Below are 26,926 nucleotides of genomic sequence, written 5' to 3' on the forward strand. Positions count from 1 at the left end.
TGGTCCATGAGGTCAGCACAGTCCCGTTCTGATAATGAGAGTTCTGAGCTGCTGGGGCTCGGGGCGTAAGGCTGGTCGGGGCTGGGCCATAGGCAGAAGGAAGGGACTCTTGTCCCAGGTTCACTCCCTCAGTGTGTCCAGGGGTCCCAGCTAGTCAGTACCTCACGCATCTCACAAGTATGGAGGAGCCCCTCCCTCCGTTCTGGGCAGCGATCTAGATTTGGGGGTTCAGTGGCGAGCAGGATCCTCAGGGAACGTATATCTCCAGTGTTGGCAGGAGCCTCAGTGGCCAGAGCTCTGTTCTGGTGTAGCCACTAACTCTGGTGGCCTTGGGCAGGCACTGTCCCTCTTTTGGGCTTCAGTGAATCTGAATTGAGAGTGTGCTTGGAGAGTCTGGCCAAGCAGGTGGGATTGATGAGGGAGCCCTTCCTGGAGGGACGAGGACACTGATGCACACGACACATTCCCCTCCTGGGGAGTGGTGGGACACGGATGGTTACACCTGGGTTTTGCCAGAGGTCTAGGTAGAAAATGAGGGCCGTGGAGCCACCAGGAAATCTGGATCAGAGAAATGATGGGAGAAGAAAGGGGTGTTGGAAGCTGAGTGCAAGGGGTGGTGGAAGAGGCTGTAGGCAGGGAGGGAGGGCCTCTGGAGGCTGCGGCTACTGTTCTGGTTTACGTTCAGGGTCCAGATGGAAGCCCAGAGAACAGAGGTGAGAACACTTGACTTCAGGCTGGCAGGGGAAGGTGCCTGGCCCCCTGGTGGGTGATGGTGAAGAGGGGAGATAAGGCTCAGAAGGTAGGGGTAGCTAGTTGATGGCTTGGATATTGCCATTCCTCCTCCCACTCCTCCCCTCCCCCTCCTCCTTTACCCTCCCCTCCTCCCCTCCTTCCCCCTCCTCCTTTACCCTCCCCTCCTCCCCTCCTTCCCCCTCCCTCCTTCCCGGGGAGCCATCCTCATTCATCACCAGATGGTCTTGGAAACGGCCTCGGAATTCTCAAAGGCTACAAGCTGCAAAGCACAGGATGAAGCTGCTTTGTCATTTCTGGACTGAGCTGAGTTCTGGGGCGGGCTGACAGGCTGGGTTGAAGGGCCGATCTGGTGAGGGCCCATGTGGGCTAGGGGCACTTCAGTGAGCTAGACAGAGGCATTCCTGCCCACTAGCTGCCGCACTCAGGCTAGTGGGGACACAGTGAGGTGGTGGCAGATAGCGCTGACCACTGTAGTCAACCAGGTGGGGTACCATTGGTTTGATAGGTGACAGGAAAGGGCTGCCTTAGTTAAGGGTCCAGGAAAGGTGACATGTGAACTGAGGCCCAAACCCACCAGTAAGGATGTTGGGGAAGGGTACTGAGGCAGGAAGAACAGCAAGTGCAAAGGCCTGGAGGCACAGACAGCCGGGAGTGTTTCAGCGATTGAAGAAGGCTGGAGTGGGAGAGGGGGCAAGAGAAGGGGACCAGGTGGGCGAGCTGGATGCCATGGCATCTGTGGCCATGGAGGCCAGGCACTTGAAGGAGGGACGGTCAGCTGGAGCTCCCAGGGAGAGGCTGGTGAGGAGGGGGCCCGGGCTCTGCAGAGGGCAGGGAAGGGCAGCGCCTTGGGCCTCAGTACCCACTTCGGGCTCTGCTCCCTAGTGACCAAGAGGTCTGCCTGGTCCGCTACCCCCAGCACCTTCTGTCTGCACAGCCTCAGCTCTAGGCTCCCCTCGGCACGGTGGGAGCCATCAAAGGCTGGTCCTGTCACTTTTTTTTTTTTGGTGACAGAGTTAGAGAGAGGGACAGATAGGGACAGACAGACAGGAAGGGAGAGAGATGAGAAGCATCAGTTCTTTGTTGCAGCTCCTTAGTTAGTTGTTCATTGATTGCTTTCTCATATGTGCCGGGGGGGGGGGCTACAGCAGACCGAGTGACCCCTTGCTCAAGCCAGTGACCTTGGGCTCAAACTGGTGAGCTTTGCTCAAACCAGATGAGCCCGTGCTCAAGCCGGCAACCTCGGAGTCTCAAATTTGGGTCCTCCAAATCCCAGTCTGACGCTCTATCCACTGTGCCACCACCTGGTCAGGCTGGTTCTGTCACTTTCAACGAATGACCTAACCTCTCTCAGCCTCGTTTTCTCTGTGGATGAAGTGATGATGCGATGTTGCAGATTATACCCCTAGAACGGTCTGGTCACTTAGTACCTGCCTGTGCAGGTGACTGCCCGGGACTGCGATCCCATCGCTGGTGGGCGGCAGCAGGTGCACGCGTGTATGCCTCGGGCCTGTCTCTCGCTCCCCCCCCGCCCCGCTGTCACTGGTGGAGGTTGCATGGCCGCTCCCCTCTTGTCCTGCAGAGGTGCAGCTGAAGCCCAAGCACCAGCCCTACAAGCTGGGCCGCCAGTGGCCGGAGCTGCTGCTGCGTTTCACCGATGCCCCAGATGATGATGTGGCCACAGGTCAGTGTGCTTCTGCAGCCCCCATCTCAGGGCCCACCTGGGTCTGGGGCCCTGACTTCCGGTCCCGCCAGGCTGAGGAGCAGGGCCGACATCTTCCCCAGGCCCCATCAGCCTCTCCTGGCAGGGGACCCAGGGTCCCTGAGGGGAGCCCAGGAGAGGGTGGCGAGAGGTCAGCGAGCATGTCAAGATGAGCCACACACCCTGCTCTCTGGGAAGCCTTCAGGCTTCAGTTGTGGTTGTCTGAGCCTAAGGACTGGGGCCAGGCATTGACCCCAGCCTCTCCCCCCAGATGAGCCTGCCCTGCAGTTCCGAAGGAACGTGTTTTTCCCAAAGCGGCGGGAGCTCCAGGTGAGGCAGCAACCCGAAGACCCTGCATTTAGTGTCCCCTTGTCCCTAGACCCCTGGATGCTCGTGCCCTGACCTAGCTGAGCAGCCTTCCCCTGCCACACAGGTCCACGACGAGGAGACCCTGCGGCTACTCTATGAGGAGGCCAAGGGCAATGTGCTGGCGGCACGCTACCCATGCGATGTGGAGGACTGCGAGGCCCTGGGCGCCCTGGTGTGCCGCGTGCAGCTCGGGCCCTTCCGGCCCGGCCAGCGCATGGCCTGCACCCTAAGGTAGGGCCGGCGGGGCCTGAAGCAGGGTGCAGGGTGGGGAGCGTTGCCCTGGCATCCTACTTACAAGTGGCCTTAGGTCTTGAAAGGTGCTGGAATCAGGAGGCCTCAGCCTCAACCTCGGGGCTGGCTTGGACACTGTGACCTTGGTTGAGGTGCCCTGCCTCTCTGAGCCTCCTTTTCTTCATCTGCCCTGGCCTGAAGGGCCTGGGTAGGGGAGACTTGGGTGAGGTGACATCTGTGAGCAGAGTCCCCAGCCCAACAAGCCCTAGATGTGCGTGAGGATGGAGTTCAGCCTTCAGCTGAGGTGTCTGTTTGTAGTTACAGTTAGGGACTGTGTGGGGGACACATGATGAAAGTGCCCTAGCAGCCTGAGAAGGGTGGGCAGCCCCTTGGAGACCCTCCTGCCGCCCTGAGTGGCCCTCCAGGCCAGCACACCTTCCTCAGCCCTCCTGCTGGGCCAGCTGCCCTTCCCCGTGGCCGGCAGTGTTTGGTCCTCTGGAAGCCTCCGCAGGGACCCTCTCCTCTTCAGCGTAAATGACAACGGCGATGGAATTTGTCCGGCACCAGTTGCATGTCAGGCACACGCTGACACTCATCTGTGCAGGTAGACATCAGTTCCTTAGTTATATGTGCGAAGACGGGGCTTGGCGAGGGCTCTGCACGCACAGACCAAGGCTCCAACTTGGGTTTATGCAGAACGGCTCGTGCACGGCCCACGTCATCACAGGCTGCCTCGGATGGAAAAGGACATGTGGTCATGCCCAGGGTCTTCCCTCCGCTGTGCATGGGGTTGAAAATGCCCCTTCTTTTGTGAACCTGTGCCCATGAATTGTAGGTAGAGCGTCAGCCTGGCGTGCAGGAGTCCCGGGTTTGATTCCTGGCCAGGGCACACAGGAGAAGCACCCATCTGCTTCTCCACCCCTCCCCCTCTCCTTCCTCTCTGTCTCTCTCTTCCCCTCCCACAGCCAAGGCTCCATTGGAGCAAAGATGTCCCGGGAGCTGAGGATGGCTCTATGGCCTCTGCCTCAGGTGCTAGAGTGGCTCTGGTTGCAACAGAGCGACGCCCCGGATGGGCAGAGCATCGCCCCCTGGTGGGCATGCTGGGTGGATCCCGGTCGGGCGCATGTGGGAGTCTGTCTGACTGCCTCCCCATTTCCAGCTTCAGAAAAATACAAAAAAACCCACCACATTGGTAGTTTTGGGTCACTGGTATCATTTTGGTTGTAAAAGTTCCACTAGCTCAGAAATCCAAACCTCACTTAGCAGTGACCCAGACGTTACTTTGAAGCCTTCCAGCCAGTCTGGTTCCAGAGTGGGCCCGGGTTTGGCTCCTCTCTGTCCGCTGACTTTTCCTTCAGGTCGCCAACCGATCAGGCATGCTGCTGGGATGGCAGCAGTAGGTTCCTTGGGCAGTCCGTGCCCAGGGCTCTGTCCCCGCCCCCCATCCCTGCCCCATGAGCGTTCCTGCACCTGAGGACCATGACACCCCCAGCCACGGAGCCCCTCCTCATCCATCTTCCTTCCTCCACAGGGAGAAGCTGGACTCCTTCCTCCCTGCCCACCTGTGTAAGCGGGGCCATGGGCTCTTTGCTGCCCTCCGGGGCCGAGGGGCCAAGGCTGGGACCAGTGAGCAGGGCCTGCTCAACGCCTACCGCAGGGTGAAGGAAGCGGTCAGCAGCAACAGTGAGGGCGACGCTTCCCTGAGGACCCACTACCACGCCTACCTCACCAAGTGCCACGAGCTTCCCTATTACGGGTGAGCCTCGCCCCAGGCGGCCGCAGCTCTGCGTCTCCTCGGTCCCACAACAGCCCTGGCCCTGGCAGGTGCGGCCAGTGAGCCCGTCTCTGCCACAGCTGAGCCCCGTCCTCAAGGTGTGCCCTGGTGCCAGCACCTCCCGCCCCGTGGTCCTGAGCCGGACCCTGTCCTTCCCTTCCTCCCATCACAGACCAGGGCACTCTGGACAGATCCTCTCCTTCCACCTGTCACAGTCACTTGGTCAGGGACCCTGCTGGCCTCCCCTCCAGCCAGTGCTGTCATTTATGCAGTCTCCCTCTAGCTGATATGCTGACCCTCTAGGCCCTGGCGACACCTCAGTGAGCAAAGAGACAACGACCCCTGCCTGGTGAAGCTGCCGCCATAGTGGGGAGAGAGAGTGAGCAATAGAGGTAAAGAGCCGACTACAGGTGGGCAGGGACTGCGACAGGCAACAGGTGAGGGCTGTGTGACACGTTTCCGCAGGGTGACACGGCTCAGCCGGATGGTCCGCAGGAGTGAGACGTGGTCTAATTCCAGAGATGCTGATGGTGGATTATTTTTGTTGGTTTTTTGTTGTTGTTTTTTTTTTACAGGGACAGAGAGAGGGATAGATAGGGACAGACAGACAGGAACAGAGAGAGATGAGAAGCATCAATCATCTGTTTTTTGTTGCAACACCTTAGTTGTTCATTGATTGCTTTCTCATATGTGCCTTGACCGTGGGCCTTCAGCAGACCAAGCGACCCCTTGCTCGAGCCAGTGACCTTGGGGTCCCGAACCTGGGTCTTCCGCATCCCAGTCCGATGCTCTATCCACTGCACCACCGCCTGGTCAGGCCTGAGGGTGGATTTGATAGAATTTGCCGGGTAGAGAGGTGGTGGAGAGGAGACAGAGAGGGCTCCAGGTTTCTGGCCCCCAACTGGAGGATGACGTTGTCCTCAGCTGAGCTGGGACTGTGCCGTGGAACGGGTCAGGGGAGGCTGGGGCTCGGCTTTGGGGTGTTGATTTTGAGATGCTCACTGGATGCCGGGTGGCCGTTCCGAGTAGGCATTTGGGCCTCTGGGTCTGGACTTGGGTAGTAAGTGGTGAGTCGTCAGCGTGTGGACAGTGTTTGATACCGGGGACCCAAACTGACGGCCACGGAGGTGAGTGTGGATGGGAGGAGGACCCCAGCCAGGAGGCAGCAGGGTCTCCCCAGGCCAGGCACAGGGAGGTGTCAGGGAAGGAGTGGCCAAGCATCTCGTGCTGCCGCTTCAAGGTCCAGTTTGACATGTCCTGTGTAGCTGATGATGGTCCTCGGCTTCATCATCATGGAGGAGAGTGGGAGAAAGCCTGGAGACAGTGAGCGTGAGCAGCTCCTCCAAAGAGCTGTGCCGCCGAACGGAGTCTAGAGGTGGGGCAGCAGCTGGAGCGGTGGGGGCAGAAGGGTTTCCATTTAGTGATGGGAGCACGTGCGCTGACAGGGATGGTCCAGTAGAGAGTGAAAACTTGAAGCCCTGGCCGGTCGGCGCCGTGGATAGAGCATTGGCTGGGCATGCAGACAGATGTCCTGGGTTTGATACCCAGACAGGGCACACATAAGAAGTGATCACCTGCTTCTCTCCCCCTTTTCCCTTTCTTCCCCTCACACAGTCAGTGGCTCAGTTGGTCCAAGCGTTGGCCTTGGGCACTGAGGATAGCTCGGTTTATTGAGCATCGGCCCCAGGCGGGGGTCTCTGGGTGGATCCCAGTTGGGGGCATGTGTGGGACTCTATCTCCCCCTCCTCTCACTTAAAAAAAAACAGTGAATACTTGAGATGAGGCGGGCGAGTGTCCTCGCTCCTGGTGCAGCAGTTTCCCGGGCCTCAGCCAAGCCGGAGAAGCCTTCCAGGAGCAGGGCAGACGTGGGGCTGCCAGGCAGTTACCGAGCCGCTTTCAGTAATGGGAGGTAGTGAGTGCTCATCTCGTCCCACCCCGCTGCGCCAGTGCAGGCAGTCGCCGAGAGTGGGACTGAGGAGGATTCGGGCTTAGCCGAGGGCAAGGGGCTGAGGGGCCAAGGCCACATGGGAATGGGAGAGGACACGGGCAGGCAGGAGGGAGAGGGTGGCGGCTCAGTGGGCTGGTGTCCCCAGGCCACTTCTCAGTTTCAAGCCCTGAAGCTGCCTCCCTGAGCAGCTTCTGCCCCCTCACGGGCCCAAGCAGGTGCAGCCTCGACCCCTCCCTGCTGCTGAAGAGGGCAGCAGGATCTCCCAGCCCTGACATGGCTTGGCCTCCGCCAGCGGCCTCGGTCACTGAGTCCTCAGGCTCCTGGTGGTTCCCTGAGCATCACTTGCTGTTTACACCTGGGTTCATGCTTTCTCTTCCTGTGGTGTCCCCTTCTCTGTGCCACCCAGTTCCACCTCCTGCCTGTTAAACCCTCCCGTCCTGCAGAACCAGCTCAGATGCCACCACCTCCTAGAAGCCTCCCTGACTTCCCCCACTCCTGCCCCAGTTCCTCCCTCCCCTGGGGCAGGTTTCCATTTAACATTCAGTCACCGCACTGCTAAGCTTCTTGGGCACCCTGGGCCGTCTGTCTGGGTGCTATACGGGACAGGCTGACACCGGCTCCCCTCACCAGGTGTGCCTTCTTCCATGGCGAGGTTGACAAGCCAGCCCAGGGCTTTTTGCACCGGGGCGGACGAAAGCCAGTGACTGTAGCCATCAGTCTGGAGGGCGTGCATGTCATCGACAGCAGGGAGAAGGTACGTCAGCTCCAGGGTGCAGCCTGTGAAGGGGGCTCAGTGAGTAGGTAGAGAGTGGGGTCCTATGCAGGCCTTCCGGGTTCCCTGGGCCTGTGGTTGGTTTTGGGCAGGGTGGGTGACCTGTCCCTCCTTGCACATGCCTGAGGCTTTCACTGTCACCCTGGGGGCTTTTCTGGGTCTGCTCTGGATCAGCCTTTTTGCACAGTATACTGGGCAGGAGGGGTGGCCAGGTAGGGGAGGCTGCAGCTGGGAAGGACACTTGGGCGACCGGGGATCTGGCGGGTTCTGGCAGTCTGCCTGGCCAACAGCTAGGGAGCCACTGCTGGTTTTCCAGAAAGGCCTACGACCAGGCGCCTTCTGGGCTGAGTCCTGCTCCTCACCCGGTCGCGTGCCGGCTACCTGCTGGCCGCCTGTAATGGAGGTGGTGGTGGCAGCTGCCCTGTACGGCAGCTTCTCTGCACCTGCCCGGGAGTCCCTCCTAAGCCAGCAGAACGGTCTGGGGGACTTCGGGTTGTCCCAGAGAGGAACCCCAGCCCTGCCTGGGCATCTGTGCTGAGGCGCTGACCAGCTGGCCTCATGGGGAAGAGCTCCCCTCCCCACTGGCCTCTTCCCCCACGTGACTGCCCTGGCTGCCAGGGGCTTGACCCCAGTGAGAAGTGCCGTGGGTCAGGGTGTCTCAGCCTCCCTGGACCCCCGCTCCCTTCCACGGTCTGATGAAAGCAGGGACTTTCCTCAGAAGCTCACACGTGAATTTAGAATAGCCTTGGAGTTAAACAGCCAGGAGTCCCCTCCTGGCGGTGCCTGAGCCGGCTGAGGCAGGGGAGCAGACCTCTGCCCAGGGAGTCCAAGCTCTGCCTCCCGCTGGCCAGCACGTCCTGCTGGGCCTGCGTTTCCAGGAGCTGTCCTGGGACCACACGTCCCCTGAGGAGGAGGAGTCTGTCCTGTGGCTGGAGTTTGATGGGAACAATGAGGGCACACCGGTCAACAGGCTCCTCAAGATCTACTCAAAGCAGGTAGCAGGGTGTCGCTGGCACCGGCAAGGGGGATGTGGGGGGAGGCAGGGCTCAAGGGGCCCCAGCCTATTGGGGCTCCAGGCTGGCTGGCCAGCAGGTGGGGTGTGCTGAGGGCCTGGGGCCCCTGGAAGCTGACCTAACTGGCCTGGAGCCAGCCTGGTGCGCTCACTCGTTGGGCCTGGTCTGGGGAGTTCACAGACATCAGACGGTGGCCGTTCGCTGCGGGCTTCCCAGACCCGCACCAGTCCCTCTGTACTCAGGGCCCCTCCCTGTGAGGTGAGGTGGCTGCTCTCAGGAGGCGCAGGCATGGAAGGCTTCAGGCCCTCTGCACCTGTTGCTGCCTCTGTTTACCGTCCAGTTCATTCAGCGCCAGGTCTTCCACCCGCCCCTTGCCCCCTCACAGAGAGGCTGCTCCTCCCCCAGGGCTGTCATGACTGCGTCCCTCTGGCCTATCCTTGGTGCCTCTGTGGGAAGACGACACCCCAGGGGCTTTATCACTGAAAGCACACATGCCCGTCCCTCCTGCCTGCCACCACCCCCAGGCTGTAGGCCTTGCAGAGCCGCACTGCTCTCTGCTCTCTCTGCGCCTCCCTTCCTGTCCCTCACCCCTCGCAGCCAGCCTGCGCCCTGCTCCACGCCCAGAGCCTCTGCTTGGCCACGTGCGCAGTGCACAGGCGTCTGTCTGCCTTCCCTGCCTCCGCCGTCCCCTGCGGCGCTGCCCTGACCTCTGGCCCCCTCCCTTCCCCTTGCTGGCCCTCCTTTCCGGGACCTCTCCAGGGACATCTCTCCCTGTTGGAGTCTAGAAGCTCTCCCCTCTCACGGTGTCACTCTGCTGTCACCATCTTTTGCTGATGACTTCATCTTTTTGCTGATGACTAGTTGAGACCTCTTTTTAAAAGTCAATGTGTATTGAATTATACTTTACATACAGAAAAGTGCACAAATCCCAAGTGTATAACTCAATAGATTTTTTTCCTGAACAAACCTATGTGTCACCTTTCAGACTAGGAAATAGAACCAGGACCCCAGGGGACCCTTCAAGCACCCTCCCAGTTCTTCTCCCCACCAAACGGCCCCCTGCATCCTGACCTGTATTGTGCCCGAGTCACTTTGTTTTAGAACCTTCTAGCATGGGCTCCACAGTGTGCTCCTGTCCGGTTGCTCCTGCCCAGCGTTGAGTCTGTGAGCCCGTCCTTGCTGCCCAGGGTGGTGGTTTGATCTCTCACGATGCTCCCTGGTGTTCCAGCGTCTCGATCTGCCCGCCGCGACTCTGCCGTTCTATTGCTGGCGGGCACTTGGGGTTCTAGTTCCGGACTGTTGCAAACATGCTGCTTATCTAGGTTCACAGCCAGGCGTGCAGGGGCTGCATCACCAGTGGGCACGTGCTCAGGTGTGGGGGACACTGCCAGTTTTCCAAAGCAATAGTACCAGTTTGCACTCCACAGGGTGGGTGAGTGCTTGTCACCTGACTCCTCTCTGGCACCTAGTGTGGTCTGTCTTTTTCATTTTATCCACTCCGGTGGGTGAGTAGTCAGAGGCAGCTTTAACGGCGGGCGCACCAGGTGGGCGCCCTGGGCCCAGACTTCTGAAGGGCCCTGCAAAACCCCAACTGGACACTTTTTTCTAATGTAAGGGGCCCAATATTTTCTTCTGCGCCCGGGGCCTCAACCAACCTTAATCCGCCTCCATGAGTAGTGTATCTCTTTATGTCTTTTTCCCTTTTATTTTTTAGTCAACTTCATTGAGGTATCATTTACAATATAATGCACTCATTTTCAGAATGAGTTTTGAGCCTGACCAGTGGTGGCACAGTGGACAGAGAGTTGATCTGGGACACTGAGGTCCCAGGTTTGAAACCCTGAGGTCGCCGCCTTGAGCATGTGAATGATCCCATGTTCGCTGGCTTGAGCAAAGGGTCACTGGCTCGGCTGGAGCTCCCCCATCAGGGCACATATGAGAAAGCAAATCAATGAACAACTGAACATCTAAGGAGCTGCAACGAAGAATTGATGTGTCTCATCTCTCTCTCTCCTGTCCCTGTCTGTCTGTCTGTCTGTCTCTAAAAGTTTTGACAACTACCACTGCCACAGTCAAACTTTGGAGCAGCTTGCTTGCTATTCTGTACAGTGTCTTCCTAGAGTTGCACTGTCTGTTCACGTATGTCCACACAGAGACTTGTACTGTAATGTGTGTAGCGGCTTCGTTTGTAATAACCAAAGAACTGGAAACACAAATGATCGTCAACCAGTGAATTGTTAAAAAGAAAGCTGTACAAGAAACAACACAAATGATTGTCAACCAGTGAATTGTTAAAAAGAAAGCTGTACAAGCCCGCAGCTTAGACAGTGTATGCTGCCCGTGAGACCGGCCTTTTCCACCAAGTTTCAGACTTTTGAGATTCACCCACAGAGCACTTAGTTCCTTTGAATTGTTGCAAAGTATGGTGTGGTATGCTACAGGTTAGCTCTTCACTCACTGAAGAGCTGGGTTGTTTCTAGTTTGGGGATTTTTGTGAATAAAGCTGTTGTGAACATTTGTGCACAGGCTTCTGAGGGGGGCTATGTCTTCATCTCCTGTATATAAACACCTAGGAGTGGATTGCTGGGTTACGTGCTAAACATGCTTGGCTTTCCCAGACACTGTCAGACTGCCTTCCAGAGTGACGGTTCTGTTGTTTCCACCAGCAGTGGCGGACAGCTCCCGCGGGGGCGCTGCGCCCTTGCTGGGCACTCGGCTGGCGGTTTCACTTGTTTGCCTCGCCCCTTCGAGTGTGTTAGTGATACGCCATTGTGGTTGTAATGTGCATTTTCCTAATGACTGGTGGTGGTGCTGATGTTTTCATGTATTTAACTTGCTATCCTTATGTCTCTCTTGTTGGGGTGTCTACTCAAATTATTTGTCCTGTGTTTATCGAGCTGCTCTCTTTCTGAGTGAGCTTGTCACACAGACTGCACACCAGCACCTCATCAGATGAGTTGTGTTCTGTCTGTCTGGACCTTTCCTTTTCCTTTTATTTTAGGTTTTATTTATTGATTTGTGGAGAGAGTGGGGAGAGAGAGAAAGGTGGAGAAGTGGGAAGCTCCCTCCACTATTAGCAGTTGCTTCCCGTATGTGCCTTGACCGGGCAGGCCCAGGGTTTGGAGCCTCTGACCTCAGTGTTCCGGGTCGACGCTCTGTCCCTGCACCACTGCAGGCCAGGCTGAGTTTTCCTGGCCGGCTCCTGGCCCCTCAGAGCCTCACGCTATGTTAGCGGGGCGTGGGCTTCTTTTGTACTTGCCACCCAGGGCCCTCTGTCCCACCCCCTCAGCAGCCAGCTGCCCACTGTGGACGGAGAAAAGGAGGCAGGTATGGCGACCAGGACGCTGGTTCTTCCTTCTGGGCTGTGTAGGGTATGGGCCCAGGGGGCTTGTGTTGCTTCAGAGAGGTCTCGGGCTGCACTGTGGGTAGGCCAGCGCCAGACCGATTACATCTGTCAGTGTAGGGACCCCACCCTGTGGCCTCGGACCCCGCTTCCCCAGTGGGTTCTCTTTCTGCCTGCCTCAGTCCCCACTGTACCTCACTTGCACAAGGTAGGCACCCAATAAATGTGTGCTGTCTGACTAGGGAACACCACCCGCTGACAACCTCCCATCTGTGCATCTGTCAGTCCCGACATCTCCATTCTGTGGTGCCCAGACTGTGGTCACTGACATCTGGTCACTTCTTTTATATCAACACATGTTATGTTTCAGATTTGTTGAGGAGGCTTCACTTAAAACAATGTACTCAGAGGGAGCCACCCACCCCTCCCCTGTGACTTCACTACCGCTGCTTTCTCCCCATGGGCCTGCGGGTTTTTCTCAGTCAGCATGCATGCAGTTCTTTCAGCCCAGAAAGCCCCCTCCCTGCCTTGCTCCCTGCCTCCCTCCCTCCTTCCTCCTTCTTCCTTCCTCCCTCCCTTCCTCCCTCCCTCCTTCCCTCCTTCCTTCTTCCCTCCCTCCTCCCTTCCTCCTTCCCTCCCTCCCACCCTCCTTCCCTCCTCCCTTCCTCCTTCCCTTCCTCCATCCCTCCTCCCTTCTTCCTTCCCTCCCTCCCACCCTCCTTCCCTCCCTCCCTCCTTCCTTCCCTCCCTCCCTCCTTCCCTCCCTCCCTCCCTCCCTCCTTCCTTCCCTCTCTCCTTCCCTCCCTCCCTCCTTCCCTCCCTCCCTCCCTCCTTCCTTCCCTCTCTCCTTCCCTCCCTCCCTCCCTTCTTCCCTCCTTCCCTCTTCCCTCCCTCCCTCCCTGCCTTCCTTCCTCCTTCCCTCTTCCCTTCGTCCCTCCTCCCTCCCTCCTTCCCTCCTTCCCTCCTCCCTTCCCTCCCTCCCTCCCTCCTTCCCTCCTTCCTTCCCTCCTTCCTCCCTCCCTCCTTTCTCCCTCCTTCCTCCCTCCTTCCCTCTCACCATCCTTCCCTCCCTTCTTCCCTCCCTCCTTCCCTTCCTCACACCCTCCTTTCCCTCCCTTTCTCCTTCTCTCCCTCCTTCCCTCCCTCCCTGTTCCCTTCCCTCTCTCCCTCCCTCCTCCCTTCCCTTCCTCCCTTCCTCCCTCCTTCCCTTTCTTCCTCCCTCCTTTCCTCCCTCCCTCCTTCCCTCCCTCTTTCCCTTTCTCCTTCCCTCCCTCCTTCCCTCCTTCCCTCCCTCCCTTCTTCTCTCCTTCCTCCTCCCTCCTCCCCTCCCTCTCTCCCTCTTTCCACCCTTTCTTCTTCCCTCCTCTCTCTCCCCCCTTCCTCCTCCCTCCTTCCACCCTTCTTCCTTTCCTTCCTCCCTCCTTTCCTCCCTCCCTCCCTCCCTCTGTCCTTCCCCATCCTCTCCACAGCAGCCGAGCTTCTTTCCCTGCCTGGCCTGACCACTGCAGCCGCTGCCGTCCTGACCTGTGCCTTCTAACTAGAAAGCGCTTTCTCACCCACCTCCCAGACCCGGGACCCGAACTCATCTACCAAGGCTGCCCCGTAACATCACCCCGGATGGGACGCCTGCTCACCCCCTGACCCACAGAGCACCTGCCCCCCACTTCCTTCTTTGTGTGAATGGTGTTTGTTTCCTCGTTTGCCTTCACTGCCAGAGAGAGCAGGGGTGTTCATCTGACTCCTCTCGCCGTGCAGGGAACGCAGAGATCAGACCTGGGCTATGATTCTCCCTCCCGTCCTCATGCTGGCCTCTCCTCCCCAGGCTGAGCTGATGAGCAGCCTCATCGAGTACTGCATCGAGCTGAGCCAGGCCTCGGAGCCTGCTGCACCCCAGGAGAGTGGGCCGGGCCCCTCCGTGGCCCCTGGCTCCTCGTCACCTCTCACTCAGCGCCCCCAGCTACGGAGACAGAGCAGCGTGGTGTGCAACCGGATCCAGCACCTCTCCACCATCGACTATGTGGAGGAGGGTGAGTGACCTCCTCACAATACACATGTACCACCCACACGTGTACCTAGACATGCACACACATGTGCATATGCATGCACGCACACACACGCATGGTCTCAGATAGCCTCCAGCTGGAAGGACCAGGCTGAAAAAAGGTCTGGGTGAGTCACATCTTCTGAGCTCTGTAATCAGGAACTGGAGGCCTCTGGGGCCCAGGTGGGAAGAATCTTATTCTGTCCCTTCTCCCTGCTGCATCCACAGCTGTGTTCATGCAGGACTGTCCAGCTGTGACAGGTGTGGGTGCAGAAGCGATGGGACCCTGTCCTGTGAGTCAGTGCAGCTGGTAAGAATGTGATGTCCTAAATGCAGGGTGGTGTCTGGAGCAGACAGGGCCCTTGTGGAGGAATGGTAACCCAGAAGTCTCTATAGTTAGTAGCCCTGTGCCAGTGCTCGTTTCTTAGCTTGACAAGCGCGCTGTGGCAGCGGAAGATCCTAACTAGCATCAGGAGTTAGGAGAGGGTATTACTACCTTTGCAACTTCTCTACAAATCTAGAATTATTCCAAAATTGAAAGGGTTTATTAATGCAGTAACAAAGACCTACATTTAAATGGCAAGATGGCCTGACCTGTGGTGGCGCAGTGGATAAAGCGTCAACCTGGAAACACTGAGGTTGCCAGTTCAAAACCCTGGGCTTGCCTGGTCAAGGCACATATGGGAGTTGATGCTTCCTGCTCCTCCCCCTTCTCTCTCTCTCTCTCTCTCTCTTCCTCTCTCTCTCCTCTCTATAATGAATAAAATCTTAAAAAAAAATTAAAAAAAATAAATGGCAAGATGTTCATAAAATAAAACTGACTAGAAAAAAATCAGATAACAGGGCAGCAACATGCAAGATGGCATCCATGGCCTGACCAGGTGGTGGCACAGTGGATAGAGCGTCGGACTGGGATGCAGAGGACCTGGGTTCGGGACCCCGAGGTCGCCAGCTTGAGCGCGGGCTCATCTGGTTTGAGGAAAAGCCCACCAGCTTGAACCCAAGGTCGCTGGCTCCAGCAGGGGGTTACTCGGTCTGCTGAAGGCCCGTGGTCAAGGCACATATGAGAAAGAAATCAATGAACAACTAAGGTGTTGCAACACGCAATGAAAAACTAATGATTGATGCTTCTCATCTCTCTCCGTTTCTGTCTATCTGTCCCTGTCTATCCCTCTCTCTGACTCACTCTCTGTCTCTGTAAAAAATAAATTAAAAAAAAAAAATTAAAGATGGCATCCATGTGTCCGAGGAGAGACCCCACTGTGGCGAGCTGTTGCTGTAACTTTTACTTTCTCCTTTGTGCTTCTTTGTAGCATTTAAAGTTTCCACGTGTGCCATTTTTATAATTGGAAAAAGCAAAATCATTTTTCTGTAACATGGTCATTATGGGCCTTCCTCCGCGTGGCTAGCATCTTCACCCGGCCCCTGCTGGGGGACATTATTATAAGTATTTCCAGTTTTCAGCAACTGCAAACAACAAACCTGTAATTACATTCTTCCTTGGATTCTGAACTATTTCTTCAGGATAAATTTCTAGAAACGGAACTGCTGGGCCTAAGGGTGCTCCTCCCACAAGAGAGAGCAGCTCCTGCTTTTGGCACTCTCACCCACCAATGACCATCCGTACAGTATTATTTTTTCTCTCTTCCAAGTTGAGAGGAGGGGAGATAGAAAGACTCCTGCATGCACTCCAAATGGGATCCACCCAGCAACCCATCTGGGGCTGATGCTCTGCCCATCTGGAGCCATGCTTGCAACTGAGCTATTTTTAGCGCCTGAGGTGGAAGCTTCACAGAACCATCCTCAGCACCCAGGGCCAGTATGCTCAAACTAATCAAGCCATGGCTGCAGGAGAAGAGAGAGAGAGAGAGAAAGAGAAGGGGGAAAGGGAGGGATGGAGAAGCTTCTCCTGTGTGCACTGACTGGGAATTGAACCTGAGATATCCACACACTGGGCTTGCTCTACCACTGAGCCAACCAGCTCTTCAATGAGAGCCCTCTGCTCCAGGACCCGATCCAAGACACCACCTGCATTTAGGGCATCGCATTCTTCTTTTTATTTTATTTATTCATTTTTAGAGAGGAGAGAGACAGAGGGAGGAGCTGGAAGCATCAACTCCCATATGTGCCTTGACCAGGCAAGCCCAGGGTTTCGAACCGGCGACCTCAGCATTTCCAGGTCAGCGCTTTATCCACTGCGCCACCACAGGTCAGGCTGGGGCATCGCATTCTTACCAGCTGCACTGACTCACAGGACAGGGTCCCATCGCTTCTGCACCCACACCTGTCACAGCAGACACTGGGAGTTTTAAGTTTTTTCCAGCAGGTCGATAATGGGTATCACCATCCAGAGAGAACGTGTGTGGGTGAGTTGCTGTTTGAATGCGAGTGAAGTTGGACCATTTCTTTGTGCTTGATCATCATTTATGTTTTCTTCATGACTTACTATTCACTTGTGTTCCGTTTTTCTTTTTTGCTTGATTTGAAAATCAAGTTAACATCTTATAGTAATAGGGTATATTTGTTATAATTAGCGACCGATATTGATACAGCATTGTTAACCTGAATTCCTTAGTTTTAACCTAATGTCCTCTTTCAGTTCCATAATACCATCTGGGACAGCACACTGCATTTAGTTGTCATGTCTCCTCAGGCTCCTCTTGGTTGTGACAGTTTGACTTTCCTTTCAATGACCTTGGCAGTTGTGAGGAGGACTGGTCAGGGATATTGTGGGACTTCGCTTTACTGGAATTTGAGGTTTTTCTCATGACTAGACTGGGCCTCTGGCTTTTGAGGAGGAAGATCACGGAGGTAGAATACCATTTTTATTACATCAACTCAAAGGTGCATTATCAACATGATTTATGATTGTTGATGTTGACCTTGATCAACTGGCTTGAAATGTTTAACTTGTAAGTTCAGTTGGATAGAGCATCCTAATACACCAAGGTTGTGAGTTCAATCCCTGGTTAGGGCACATAGAAGAGTCAACCAATGAGTGCATAAATAAGTAAAACAACACACTGATGTTTCTCTTCTTATCTCAAATAGATAAATTATTAAAATAACTACTTTTGTCGCCTGGCCAGGCAGTGGTACAATGGATAGAGCATCAGACTGGGATGTGGAGGACCCAGGTTTGAAACCCCAAGGTTGCCAGCTTGAGTGTGGGCTCACCAGCTTAAGTATGGGGTCACTGGCTTGAGCATGGGATCATAGACATGACCTCATGGTCTCTGGCTTGAGCCCGAGGTCACTGGCGCGAGCAAGGGGTCACTCGCTTTGCTGTAGCCCCCCAGTCAAAGCACATATGAGAAAGCAATCAGTGAACAACTAAGGAGCTGCAACAAATAATTGATGCTTCTCATCTCTTTCTCTTCCTGTTTGTCCTTATCTCTCTTTCTCTCTCTTTCTATCTGTATATATATAAAAAAAAATTAGTCCCTGGATGGTTGGCTCAGCAGTAGAGCATTGGCCTGGCATGTGGAAGTTCCAGGTTCGATTCCCGGTCAGGGCACACAGGAGAAACGCCCATCTGCTTCTCCACCCTTCTGTCTCTCCTTTCTGTCTCTCTCTTCCCCTTCCACAGCCAAAGCTCCACTGGAGCAAAGTTGGCCTGAGAGCTGAGGGTGGCCCCAGGGCCTCTGCCTCAGCCGCTGGAATAGCTGCAGCGGCAATGGAGCAACGCTCCCTGGTGGGCATGCCAGGTGGATCCTGGTCAAGTGCATGCGGGAGTCTGACTTCCTCCCACTTCTTTTTTTTACTTTTTTAAATTTTTTTCTGTGGCAGAGACAGAGAGAGTCAGAGATAGGGACAGACAGGAAGGGAGAGAAGAAACATCAATTCTTCGTTGCGGTTCCTTAGTTGTACATTGATTGATTTCTCATATGTGCCTTGACCGGAAGGCTACAGCAGACCAAATGACCCCTTGCTTGAGCCAGCGACCTTGAGCTCAAGCTGGTGAGCCTTGCTCAAACCAGATGAGCCCGCATTCAAGCTGGTGACCTCGAGGTCTCAAACCTGGGTTCTCCACATCCCAGTCTGACGCTCTATCCACTGTGCCACCGTCTGATCAGGCTTCTTCCCGCTTCTAACTTCAGAAAAATACAAAAAGGAAAAAAAATTACTATTTTTGTCTTACTGTGGTTCATCCTTCAGCCAGTCATGTTGTTGTAGGTATTTTGTTTCTTAGGTGTGTGTGTTCTTACTTTTATTTATTTTTTATTAAGTGAAGGGTGAGGAGGCCGAGAGACAGCATGTGCCCCAGCGGGGATCCACCTGGCAAGCCCCCTACAGAGCAATGCTCTGCCCATCTGGGGTTGCTGTTCCATTGCTCAGCACCTGAGCTATTTCAGCACCTGAGATGAGGCCAAGGAGCCATCCTCGGCACATGGGGCCAACATGCTCGAACCATTTGGGCCATGGCTGCGGGAGGGGAAGAGAGGGGGGGGGTGGAGAAGCAGTCACTTCTCTTATGTGCCCTGACCAGGAAGTGAACCCAGGACATCGTATACTGAGCCGACACTCTATCATTGAGCAAACTGGCCAGGGCCTGTGTGTGTGTGTTTTTTTAGAGAGAAAAAAGAAACATGGGTTTATTGTTCTGTTTATTTATGCATTCATGTTTATGCATTATTTATTCAGCAACCTTGAGCTCAAGCTGGTGAGCCTTGCTCAAACCAGATGAGCCCGCATTCAAGCTGGTGTTTTTATTTTATTCAGCACATAAGTTCATATGCAGTTGGTTACCATGATAGCTGCAAACTTGTAAACACACTGTCCCTGCCACTTTCCAGCTGGCTCCAATCTTACTTTTCTAACACTTCCACTGAGAGATCCTTTAATTTTCTTTTTTTTTTCCCATTGAGTCAAGAGAGAGGGAGGGGGAGGAGAGAGAGAGAAGCAGCGACTCACTGTTCCACACAGCTGCTTCATCCAGTCGTGCACTCATTGGTTGCCTCTCACCTGTGCCCTGACTGGGGATCGAACTTGTGACCTTGGTGTGCCAAGATGATGCTCCATCCACTGAGCAACCCAGCCAGGGCTCACTGGTTTATTCTTTATGTGCCTCAAGTGGGGATTGAACCTTCAACTTTGGCATGTTGGCATGATGCTCTAACAAGCTGAGCTACCCTGCTGAGGCCTGGTCTGTTCTTGGATAGGTTTCAGCAAAACCTCCTCAGGGACCACAGCTGGCTCAGCGTCAGACACAGGTCTCTGGTTGGGGGGCGGGTGATACGCCCCACCCACCCATCATGTCACTCAGTGGTTGGTCCCCAACCTTTTTTGGGCCATGGACCAGTTTAATGTCAGAAAATATTTTCACGGACCGGCCTTTAGGGTGGAATGGATAAATCTATCATGTGTCAAGAGACAAGCGTCAAGAGTGAGTCTTAGACGGATGTAACAGAGGGAATCTGGTCATTTTTTAAAAATAAAACATCGTATTGACTTAAATATAAATAAAACGGAAATAATGTAAGTTATTTATTCTTTCTCTGCGGACCGGTACCGGTCCGTGGCCCGGGGGGTGGGGACCACTGATGTTACTGGTGGAAGAACTGGGGTGGGGGGAGTGAGGCCCAAAATCTAGCAGGCATGAGGAGGGGGGTGCAGCCGAAACCAGGCTTTCCGGGGCCCAGCCCCAGCCCCAGCCCAGCCCTGCTGGGAGCCTTCAGCACGCTGCTCTTCCTCCCCGACAGGCGAGCAGATCAAGCCGGTGAAACCGAAGCGGACCACGTCCTTCTTCAGCCGGCAGCTGTCTGGGAGCCAGGGGAGCTACACGGTGGTGCAGCCCGCCGAGAGGCCAGACCCGCGCTGAGGCGGCAGTGCCAGCAGGAGGAGGGCGGAGAGGCAGGGCCGCTTCAGCTCTCCAGTCAGGGAGGAAGGCCGCCTCGGAGGTGAAGAAGGCCTGGGCTGTGCGGAGCTGGCTCAGGCTCCTCGCACCTGTCCACCCTGCCCCTGCGCTCCGGGCCCCACTGCTGTCTCAGGACCATCTGGTCAGGCCCTTCTGTCACACAGGGACTGGCCTTTGTGCCTCCCTCTCAAGATGGATGGTGTCCCTGCTCTGAAGCCCCCACTGGCGGCTCCCGTGGCAGATGGCTGAGGAACAGGGCTGGGACCTGAAGATCAGTCGTGTGCCTCCAGTCTGTTCCCTGGACTTCGGGGACCATACCCTCGCATTCCTTTGGCCAGCATTCGCACATGCTGCCAGGCGGGGCATCACGGTAGGGGCAGGACAGGGACCTCCCGGAGCTGGCATGGCAGAAACAGAAGGGGAGGCCCCCAGTCATCCTCTCCCTGGCTGGCTGGAACTGCAGGGAGCTGGCAGGGCCCAGCGCGGGGCAGTTTGTGCCCCTCACTCAGGCATCTTGCGAGCAGGAGACCCTGACCAGTGGAAAGTACCTTTCTGCCAACTTTTGGTGATGTCACTGTACTGTCTAGGGAGGTGGCTGTCCAGGGAACCAACCGGCCCACCAGACCCACACTACACTCAAAGAAACTCCCAAACCCCCAAGGACTTTGGATTCTAGTTTTGGCCTTTTTTTTTTTTTTTTTTTTTTTTTTTTGTGAGGGGGCCAGGGAGAGAGGAACGTCAAGCTGCTCCTGTATGTGCCCTGACTGGGGAATCGAACCGGCAACTTCTGTGCTCTGGGACAATGCTCTAACCAACAGAGCTATTCGGCTAGGGCTTATTTCTTTTTGATTTATTGTTTCGGAGAGACAGAGAGAGGTGAGGGGGAAGAGGGGATGGAGAAGGGAAGCATTCATCTGTTATTTCAGTCGTGCATTCATTGGTTGCTTCCCATATGTGCCCTGACCGGGAATTGAACCCGCACCCGTTTTGGGCCTGACCAGGCATTGCTCAGTGGATAGAACGTCGGACTGGGATGCAGATGACCCAGGTTCGAAAACCTGAGGTCGCCAACTTAAGCACGGGCTCATCTGCTTTGAGCAAGGCTCACCAGCTTGAGCCCAAGGTCGCTGGCTCAAGCAAGGGGTTACTCGGTCTGCTGAAGGCCTACGGTCAAGGCACATATGAGGAAGCAGTAAGTGAACAACTAAGGTGCTGCAACAACAAAAAAAATTTATGCTTCTCATCTCTCTCCCTTCCTGTCTGTCTGTCCCTCTCTCTGTCTCTTTCTGTCACAAAAACCCTTGTTTCGGAACAGTGCTCTTAGCAGACTGAACTAACCGGCCAGGGCCTCTAGTTTTGGTCTTTTCTCAACTACTTTGGGTCCCTGAAGCCTGTGAACCCTGAGGCAACTCAGGAGAACCCAGCAGCCTCAGACTGCGTGGCTCCCCCTGGGGCGGTCCTGTGCTTTCCACCCAGCCTGACTCCGGGACTGGGGCTGGGCTGGGTCATGCTGGGGGAGTCCTGCCCTGCCAGTGGTCTCCTCCTCCAAAACAAGTGACAGGGGTGAATGTGGCGCTGGGCGTGGCCATTCCAGGAGGCGTTACTTCCCACCCACCGTGGCCCCTCTGGCGCGGGTGCCAGGGCTCCCGGTGCTTTCAGGGACTTTCCACAGGAAAGAGGTGGACGGCTCCACAGGGCTTGCCTTGTGTCCCCTCCCCGGTGGCGAACTGTGGGAGAGGAAGTACAGCTCTTTTGTCTCAGGCTCCAGAGCCCACGGCCTCCTCCTCTGGTGACTTTTGAACACACCAGATGTTTTGAATCGGGCTTGCCTTCTGGCAGCAGGGACTTTGCTGTTTCTCATAATAAACAGGTATCCTGGTCTTTGAAATGTCCCAGTCAGAGGACATCTTGTCTCTCCTGGAGCCACCCGGCCTCACCGGTCTGGCTCCTGGCCCTCTGGTCCTCTCATCCCACTCACTGTTTTGACGCCAAGTGAATTCTTATCTGATAAGCCTGCGGGGTGTGCTGGGTGTGTCTGTGTGTGTGTGTGCGCGCACGCGCACTCACATATGCACAGATTACTTGTTTCTACTCGTCTTTCTCTGGTTTTCTAAGCATTCATTGTGCCTTATTTTCTGCCTGCCCTTTGGGACAAAGCAGCATTTTACTAAACGTCCTTTGAGTATTCTCATCCTTTTGTATCATGTGACTTATTAATAATAAAATCAATTTCCAGCAACTTTGGTGTAGTTGATGATAGGGAATAACAAGAATGTTAATAGCTGGGAGTTGATACAGCTGCATGTTGGCTTTTTATTAACCATGCATCAAGGGGTGCGGCCCTCGAAGCTCCTGAGTGAATTTGATGGAGAATCAGGGTGCAGTCTCCAATCTTGGTGGTTGGTCAGGGTCAGAAGGTCCAAGGGAGCTTGGGGGCTCATGGTGGGAACCGAGGTGGCAGCTCTGCAGGATGGTAGTGGGACAAGGAGCAACAGAAGGCTGCCTGCCTGGGGCCTTGGTCCCTGTCCTGATGACCTAAGCCACATGCCCCAGGTTCCTCCTAAGACCTGGGATAGGGCCTGACCAGGCAGTGGCGCAGTGGATAGAGCATCGGACTGGGACGTGGAGGACTGAGGCCCTGAGGTCCTCGGCTTGAGCACGGCAGGCTCATCTGGTTTGAGCAAGGCTCGCCAGCTTGAGCTTAAGGTCGCTGGCTTGAGCAAGGGGTCACTCAGTCTGCTGTAGCCCCCCAGTCAAAGCACATATGAGAAAGCAATCAATGAACAACTAAGGTGCTGCAACGAAGAATTGATGCTTCTCATCTCTCTCCCTTCCTATCTGTCCTATCAGTCCCTCTAACTCTGTCACCAAAAAAAAAAAAAAAAAAGACCTAGGGGGTGGGGCCCAGAACACAGCGCTTGGGGACCCATAGAACCCTTGAGGTTTGGGCGACTCTGCAGCCATCCCCGAGAACTCCTCATCCCTCTGCAGGACAGGAGGCACTGTTTCCCACAGATCCTCACCCCTCTGCAGGACAGGAGACACTGTTTCCCACAGATCCTCACCCCTCTGCAGGACAGGAGGCACTGTTTCCCACAGATCCTGAGGCAGGGGCAGCATCCAGCCTGCCTTCTGGAGCGCTTTAGGCCCCGTAGGAAGCCGCACAGCTCTAATAACCGTGAGCTTTTCCCAAGGGCGGGGGACACCAGTGGAGGGTTGGGAAGTCCTATGCCCAGAAAGCTGGGAGGGAGAATGGATTCACTTGAGAGGCCAGGGTCTGCCAGGGCGTAAACACCCCCACTCTGGTGGGTAAGGGAGCCCTTCCCCTACCCAGGCCCTGTCTGCCCTCACCACCTGTGTTAGTTTCTTTTTTTAAGAGAGGAAGGGAGAGAGCGAGAGAGAGAAAGGGACACCAATCTGTTCTTGTACGTGCCCTGACTGGGGATCAAACTAGCAACCTCTGAGCTGTGGGATGATGCTCTACCAAAAGCTGTCTGGCCAGGTCTCCCTCTTCCATTTAAAAATAATTTTTTTTTAATTTTTTTAATTTATTTTTACAGGAACAGAGAGTCAGAGGGAGGGATAGATAGGTACAGACAGACAGGAACGGAGAGAGATGAGAAGCATCAATCATCAGTTTCTAGTTGCGACACCTTAGTTGTTAGCCAACGACCCTGAACACAAGCTGGCGAGCTTTTTGCTCAAGCCAGATGAGCCCGTGCTCAAGCTGGAGACCTCGGGGTCTCGAACCTGGGTCCTTCCAGGCATCCCAGTCCAACGCTCTATCCACTGCGCCACCGCCTGGTCAGGCTAAAAATAATATTTTTACAGCCTGGTCAGGCTAAAAATTTTTTTACAGCCCTGAGCAGTTGGCTCAGTGGATAGAGCATTGGCCTGGCATGGGGATATCCCGGGTTTGATTCCCAGTCAGGGCACACAGGAGAAGAGACCATCTGCTTCTCCACCCCTCTCCCTCCCCACCCTGTCTCTCTTTCTCTCTTGCAGCCAGTGGCTCAGTTGGTTTGAGCATAGGCCCCGGGCAGGTTGCCAGGTGGATCCAGTCGGGGTGTATGCATGAGTTTTTCTATCTCCTCCTCTCATTAAAAAACAAAACAAGCGGCCCGACCTCTGGTGGCGCAGTGTTTAAAGTATCAACCTGGAATGCTGAGGTTGCCGGTTCAAAACCCTGGGCTTGCCTGGTCAACGCACTTATGGGAATTGATGCTTCCTGCTCCTCCCCCTTCTCTCTCTCCCTCTCTCCCTCTCTCTCCCCTTTCTAAAATGAATAAAGTCTTTAAAAAAAAAAAGTTTAAAAAAAAAATAAAAACAAGCCTGACCTGTGGTGGCACAGTGGATAAAGCGTTGACTTGGAACGCTGAGGTCACCAGTTCAAAAACCCTGGGCTTGCCTGGGCAAGGCACATATGGGAGTTGATGCCTCTTGCTCCTCCTCCTTTCTCTCTCTCACTCTCACTCTCTCCTCTCTAAAATGAATAAATAATTTAAAAAAAACAACACCTTATTTATTGGCTTTACAGAGACAGAAACATCGATCTGAAAACTGGAGTATGTGCCCTAATGGGGGATCAAACCTGCAACCTTTGCATATCCTTTTTTAATTAATTAATTTTAATGAGGTGACTGATAAATCAGAGTACATATGTTCAGAGAAAACATCTCTAGGTTATTTTGACATTTGATTATGCTGCATTCCCATCACCCAAAGTCCAATTGTCTTCCATCACCTTCTAACTGGTTTTCTTTATCCTTTTGAGTGTTGGGATGATGCTCTAACCCAGTGGTCCCCAACCCCCGGGCCGCGGACCAGTACCGGTCTGTGAGCCATTTGGTACCGGTCTGCAGAGAAAGAATAAATAACTTACATTATTTCCGTTTTATCTATATTTAAGTCTGAACGATGTTTTATTTTTTAAAAATGACCAGATTCCCTCTGTTACATCCATCTAAGACTCACTCTTGACGCTTGTCTTGGTCACATGATACATTTATCCGTCCCACCCTAAAGGCCAGTCCGTGAAAATATTTTCTGACATTAAACCGATCCGTGGCCCAAAAAAGGTTGGGAACCACTGCTCTAACCAACCAAGCTATCTGACCAGTCTGCCCCCTTATTGGTTTCCTGTGGCTGCTATAACAAATTACCACAACTTTAGTGGCTTAAAACGGCACACACTCAGCTCTGGCCTGTTGGCTCAGTGGCTAGAGTGTCGGCCTGGTGTACAGAGGTCCCAGGTTCAATCCCCGGTCAGGGCACACAGGAAAAGTGGTCATCTGCTTCTCCACCACTCTCTCCCCCTTCTCTCTCTCTTCCTTTCCAGCCAGTGGCTCAATTTGTTCAAGAGTCGCTGCTGGGATAGTTTGGCTGGTCTGAGCATCAGCCCCAGACAGGAGTTGCCGGGTGGAACCCAGTCAGGAAACGTGCAGGAGGCTGTCTCTCTATCTCCCCTCCTCTCACTTAAAAAAAAAGAAAGAGAAAGAAACAGCATATACTTGTGTCACAGTTCTGGAGGTCAGAAGTGTGAAATGAGCCCTGGGCTAAGCTCAGGGTGTGGCAGGGCTGCATTCCATGCTCTAGGGGAAATCTCGACTTTTCCAGCTTCTAGAGGACAGGTTCCTTGGCTAGGCGCCCCCCTGTGAAGGTGAGGGGGTGTCCTCCCAGCTTGCACTGTGGCTCTTCCTCCTCACATCTCTTTCTCTGACTCTCCTCTGCCTTCCATTTCCATGTTGAAGGAACCTTGTGATTATTACACTGTGCCAAGGTGGATAATCCAGGTAATCTCTTGTCAGCGGATTGGCTATTCTTTTTATTTTGTATAGAGAGGAAGAGAAATATTAATCTATTGTTCCACGTATTTATGCATTCATTGGTTGGCCCTTGCATGTGCCCTGACTGGGGATCAAACCCACAGAGCTGGTGCATGGGGAAGAAGTTCTAACCAACTGAGCTACCTCGCCAGGGCTCATCAGCTACTTTAATTCGCCTGTACCAGGAAACCTAATCTTCACAGACTCTGGAGACCAGGACACAGGCATCTTGGGGGCCTTACTCTGCCTGCCATAGCATTCCTTTCTCTGCGGCCCTCCCTGCTGTGTGCTCTGGCCAGTGACAGTGATGTCCTCTCTGCCTGTCCCGACCCAGCCAGCTGAGCAGGCGTGGCCGCGTGTTCGCGTGGAGGCCCAGGCTTCCGGGGACCCTCCCAGCACCATGGAGGACCTGTTCCAGGCGCTCCTTGCTGTGGCTCCCTCCGCCCAGGCCTGCTCCCGGGGACCGCAACCCAGTTGTCTTTGGGGCATAAATTCCGAATGTGTCTCCTTAACCACACACGGCACACCATTTCAGTCTTCAGTGGGCTCTCCTCCACAGAAGGGCCTTTGTGCTCTCCGTGCCCACCCAGACCACCTCCCTGTTTGTCCTCCTCCCACCTCCAGCTCTAGGCTCCGTTCCAGGCTCAGCTCAGCCATCACAGCTCCAGCATGTGGGCCATGTGCTCCAGGAGCAGCTGGGGAGACCGCTGACCCCCGGAGACCGCCCGCTGTGGCCTGTAGAGGGAGCCCGCCGGTACAGCGGCTGAGAGGCTGGGCGCTCCTGGCGGCCTCTGTTCTCTGCAGGCCTGCAGCTGGTGACCCCAATTCCATGCACCTGGAGATGGCCAATGGGCAAGTGAAATTTGCAAAAGTAGGATTTAAAAATTATTTTTCTCAAAGAGAATGCCTACAGGCCTGACCTGTGGTGGCGCAGTGGATAAAGCGTCCACCTGGAATGCTGAGGTTGCCAGTTCAAAATTGCCTGGTCAAGGCACATATGGGAGTTGATATTTCCTGCTCCTTCCTTCTTTCTCTCTCTCTCTCTGTATCTCTTTCTCTGTCTCCTCTAAAATGAATAAATAAAAAATAATAATTTAAAGAGAACGCCTACAATGATTTAAGTCCTGGATTAGTCCCCACCCACAACATACTGGCTCCACTTGTTTTTGAACAGGGGCTGCAATCTTTCACCTCAGGGCCTGCGCTCAGCACTCTCCAACCTCCTCCCCACCTTGGCTGCCCGACACCCCCAGCCCACCTTCCCTTCCCCTGTCAGGCTGGACTGGCTGTCCTCTGGGAAC

At 54.8% G+C, this 26,926-nt stretch overlaps 1 protein-coding gene across 1 annotated transcript in view; it reads left to right on the forward strand.

The window, feature by feature from the left end:
• The window catches only part of FRMD8 (FERM domain containing 8), a 32,819-nt gene extending 6,137 nt beyond the window's left edge, over window positions 1-26,682 (forward strand). Inside the window, exons 4-11 of the mRNA XM_066252009.1 lie at window positions 2,333-2,434; window positions 2,724-2,782; window positions 2,886-3,052; window positions 4,584-4,808; window positions 7,405-7,528; window positions 8,398-8,541; window positions 13,725-13,929; window positions 19,646-26,682. Coding sequence (XP_066108106.1) covers window positions 2,333-2,434; window positions 2,724-2,782; window positions 2,886-3,052; window positions 4,584-4,808; window positions 7,405-7,528; window positions 8,398-8,541; window positions 13,725-13,929; window positions 19,646-19,764 — 1,145 coding nt within the window. The 3' untranslated portion in view covers window positions 19,765-26,682. The remainder of the gene's footprint in view (window positions 1-2,332; window positions 2,435-2,723; window positions 2,783-2,885; window positions 3,053-4,583; window positions 4,809-7,404; window positions 7,529-8,397; window positions 8,542-13,724; window positions 13,930-19,645) is intronic.
• Window positions 26,683-26,926: the final 244 nt, after the last annotated feature.

This window comes from Saccopteryx bilineata, chromosome 1 (genome assembly GCF_036850765.1).
Source record: "Saccopteryx bilineata isolate mSacBil1 chromosome 1, mSacBil1_pri_phased_curated, whole genome shotgun sequence".
In the NCBI taxonomy this organism is placed as follows: domain Eukaryota; kingdom Metazoa; phylum Chordata; class Mammalia; order Chiroptera; family Emballonuridae; genus Saccopteryx; species Saccopteryx bilineata.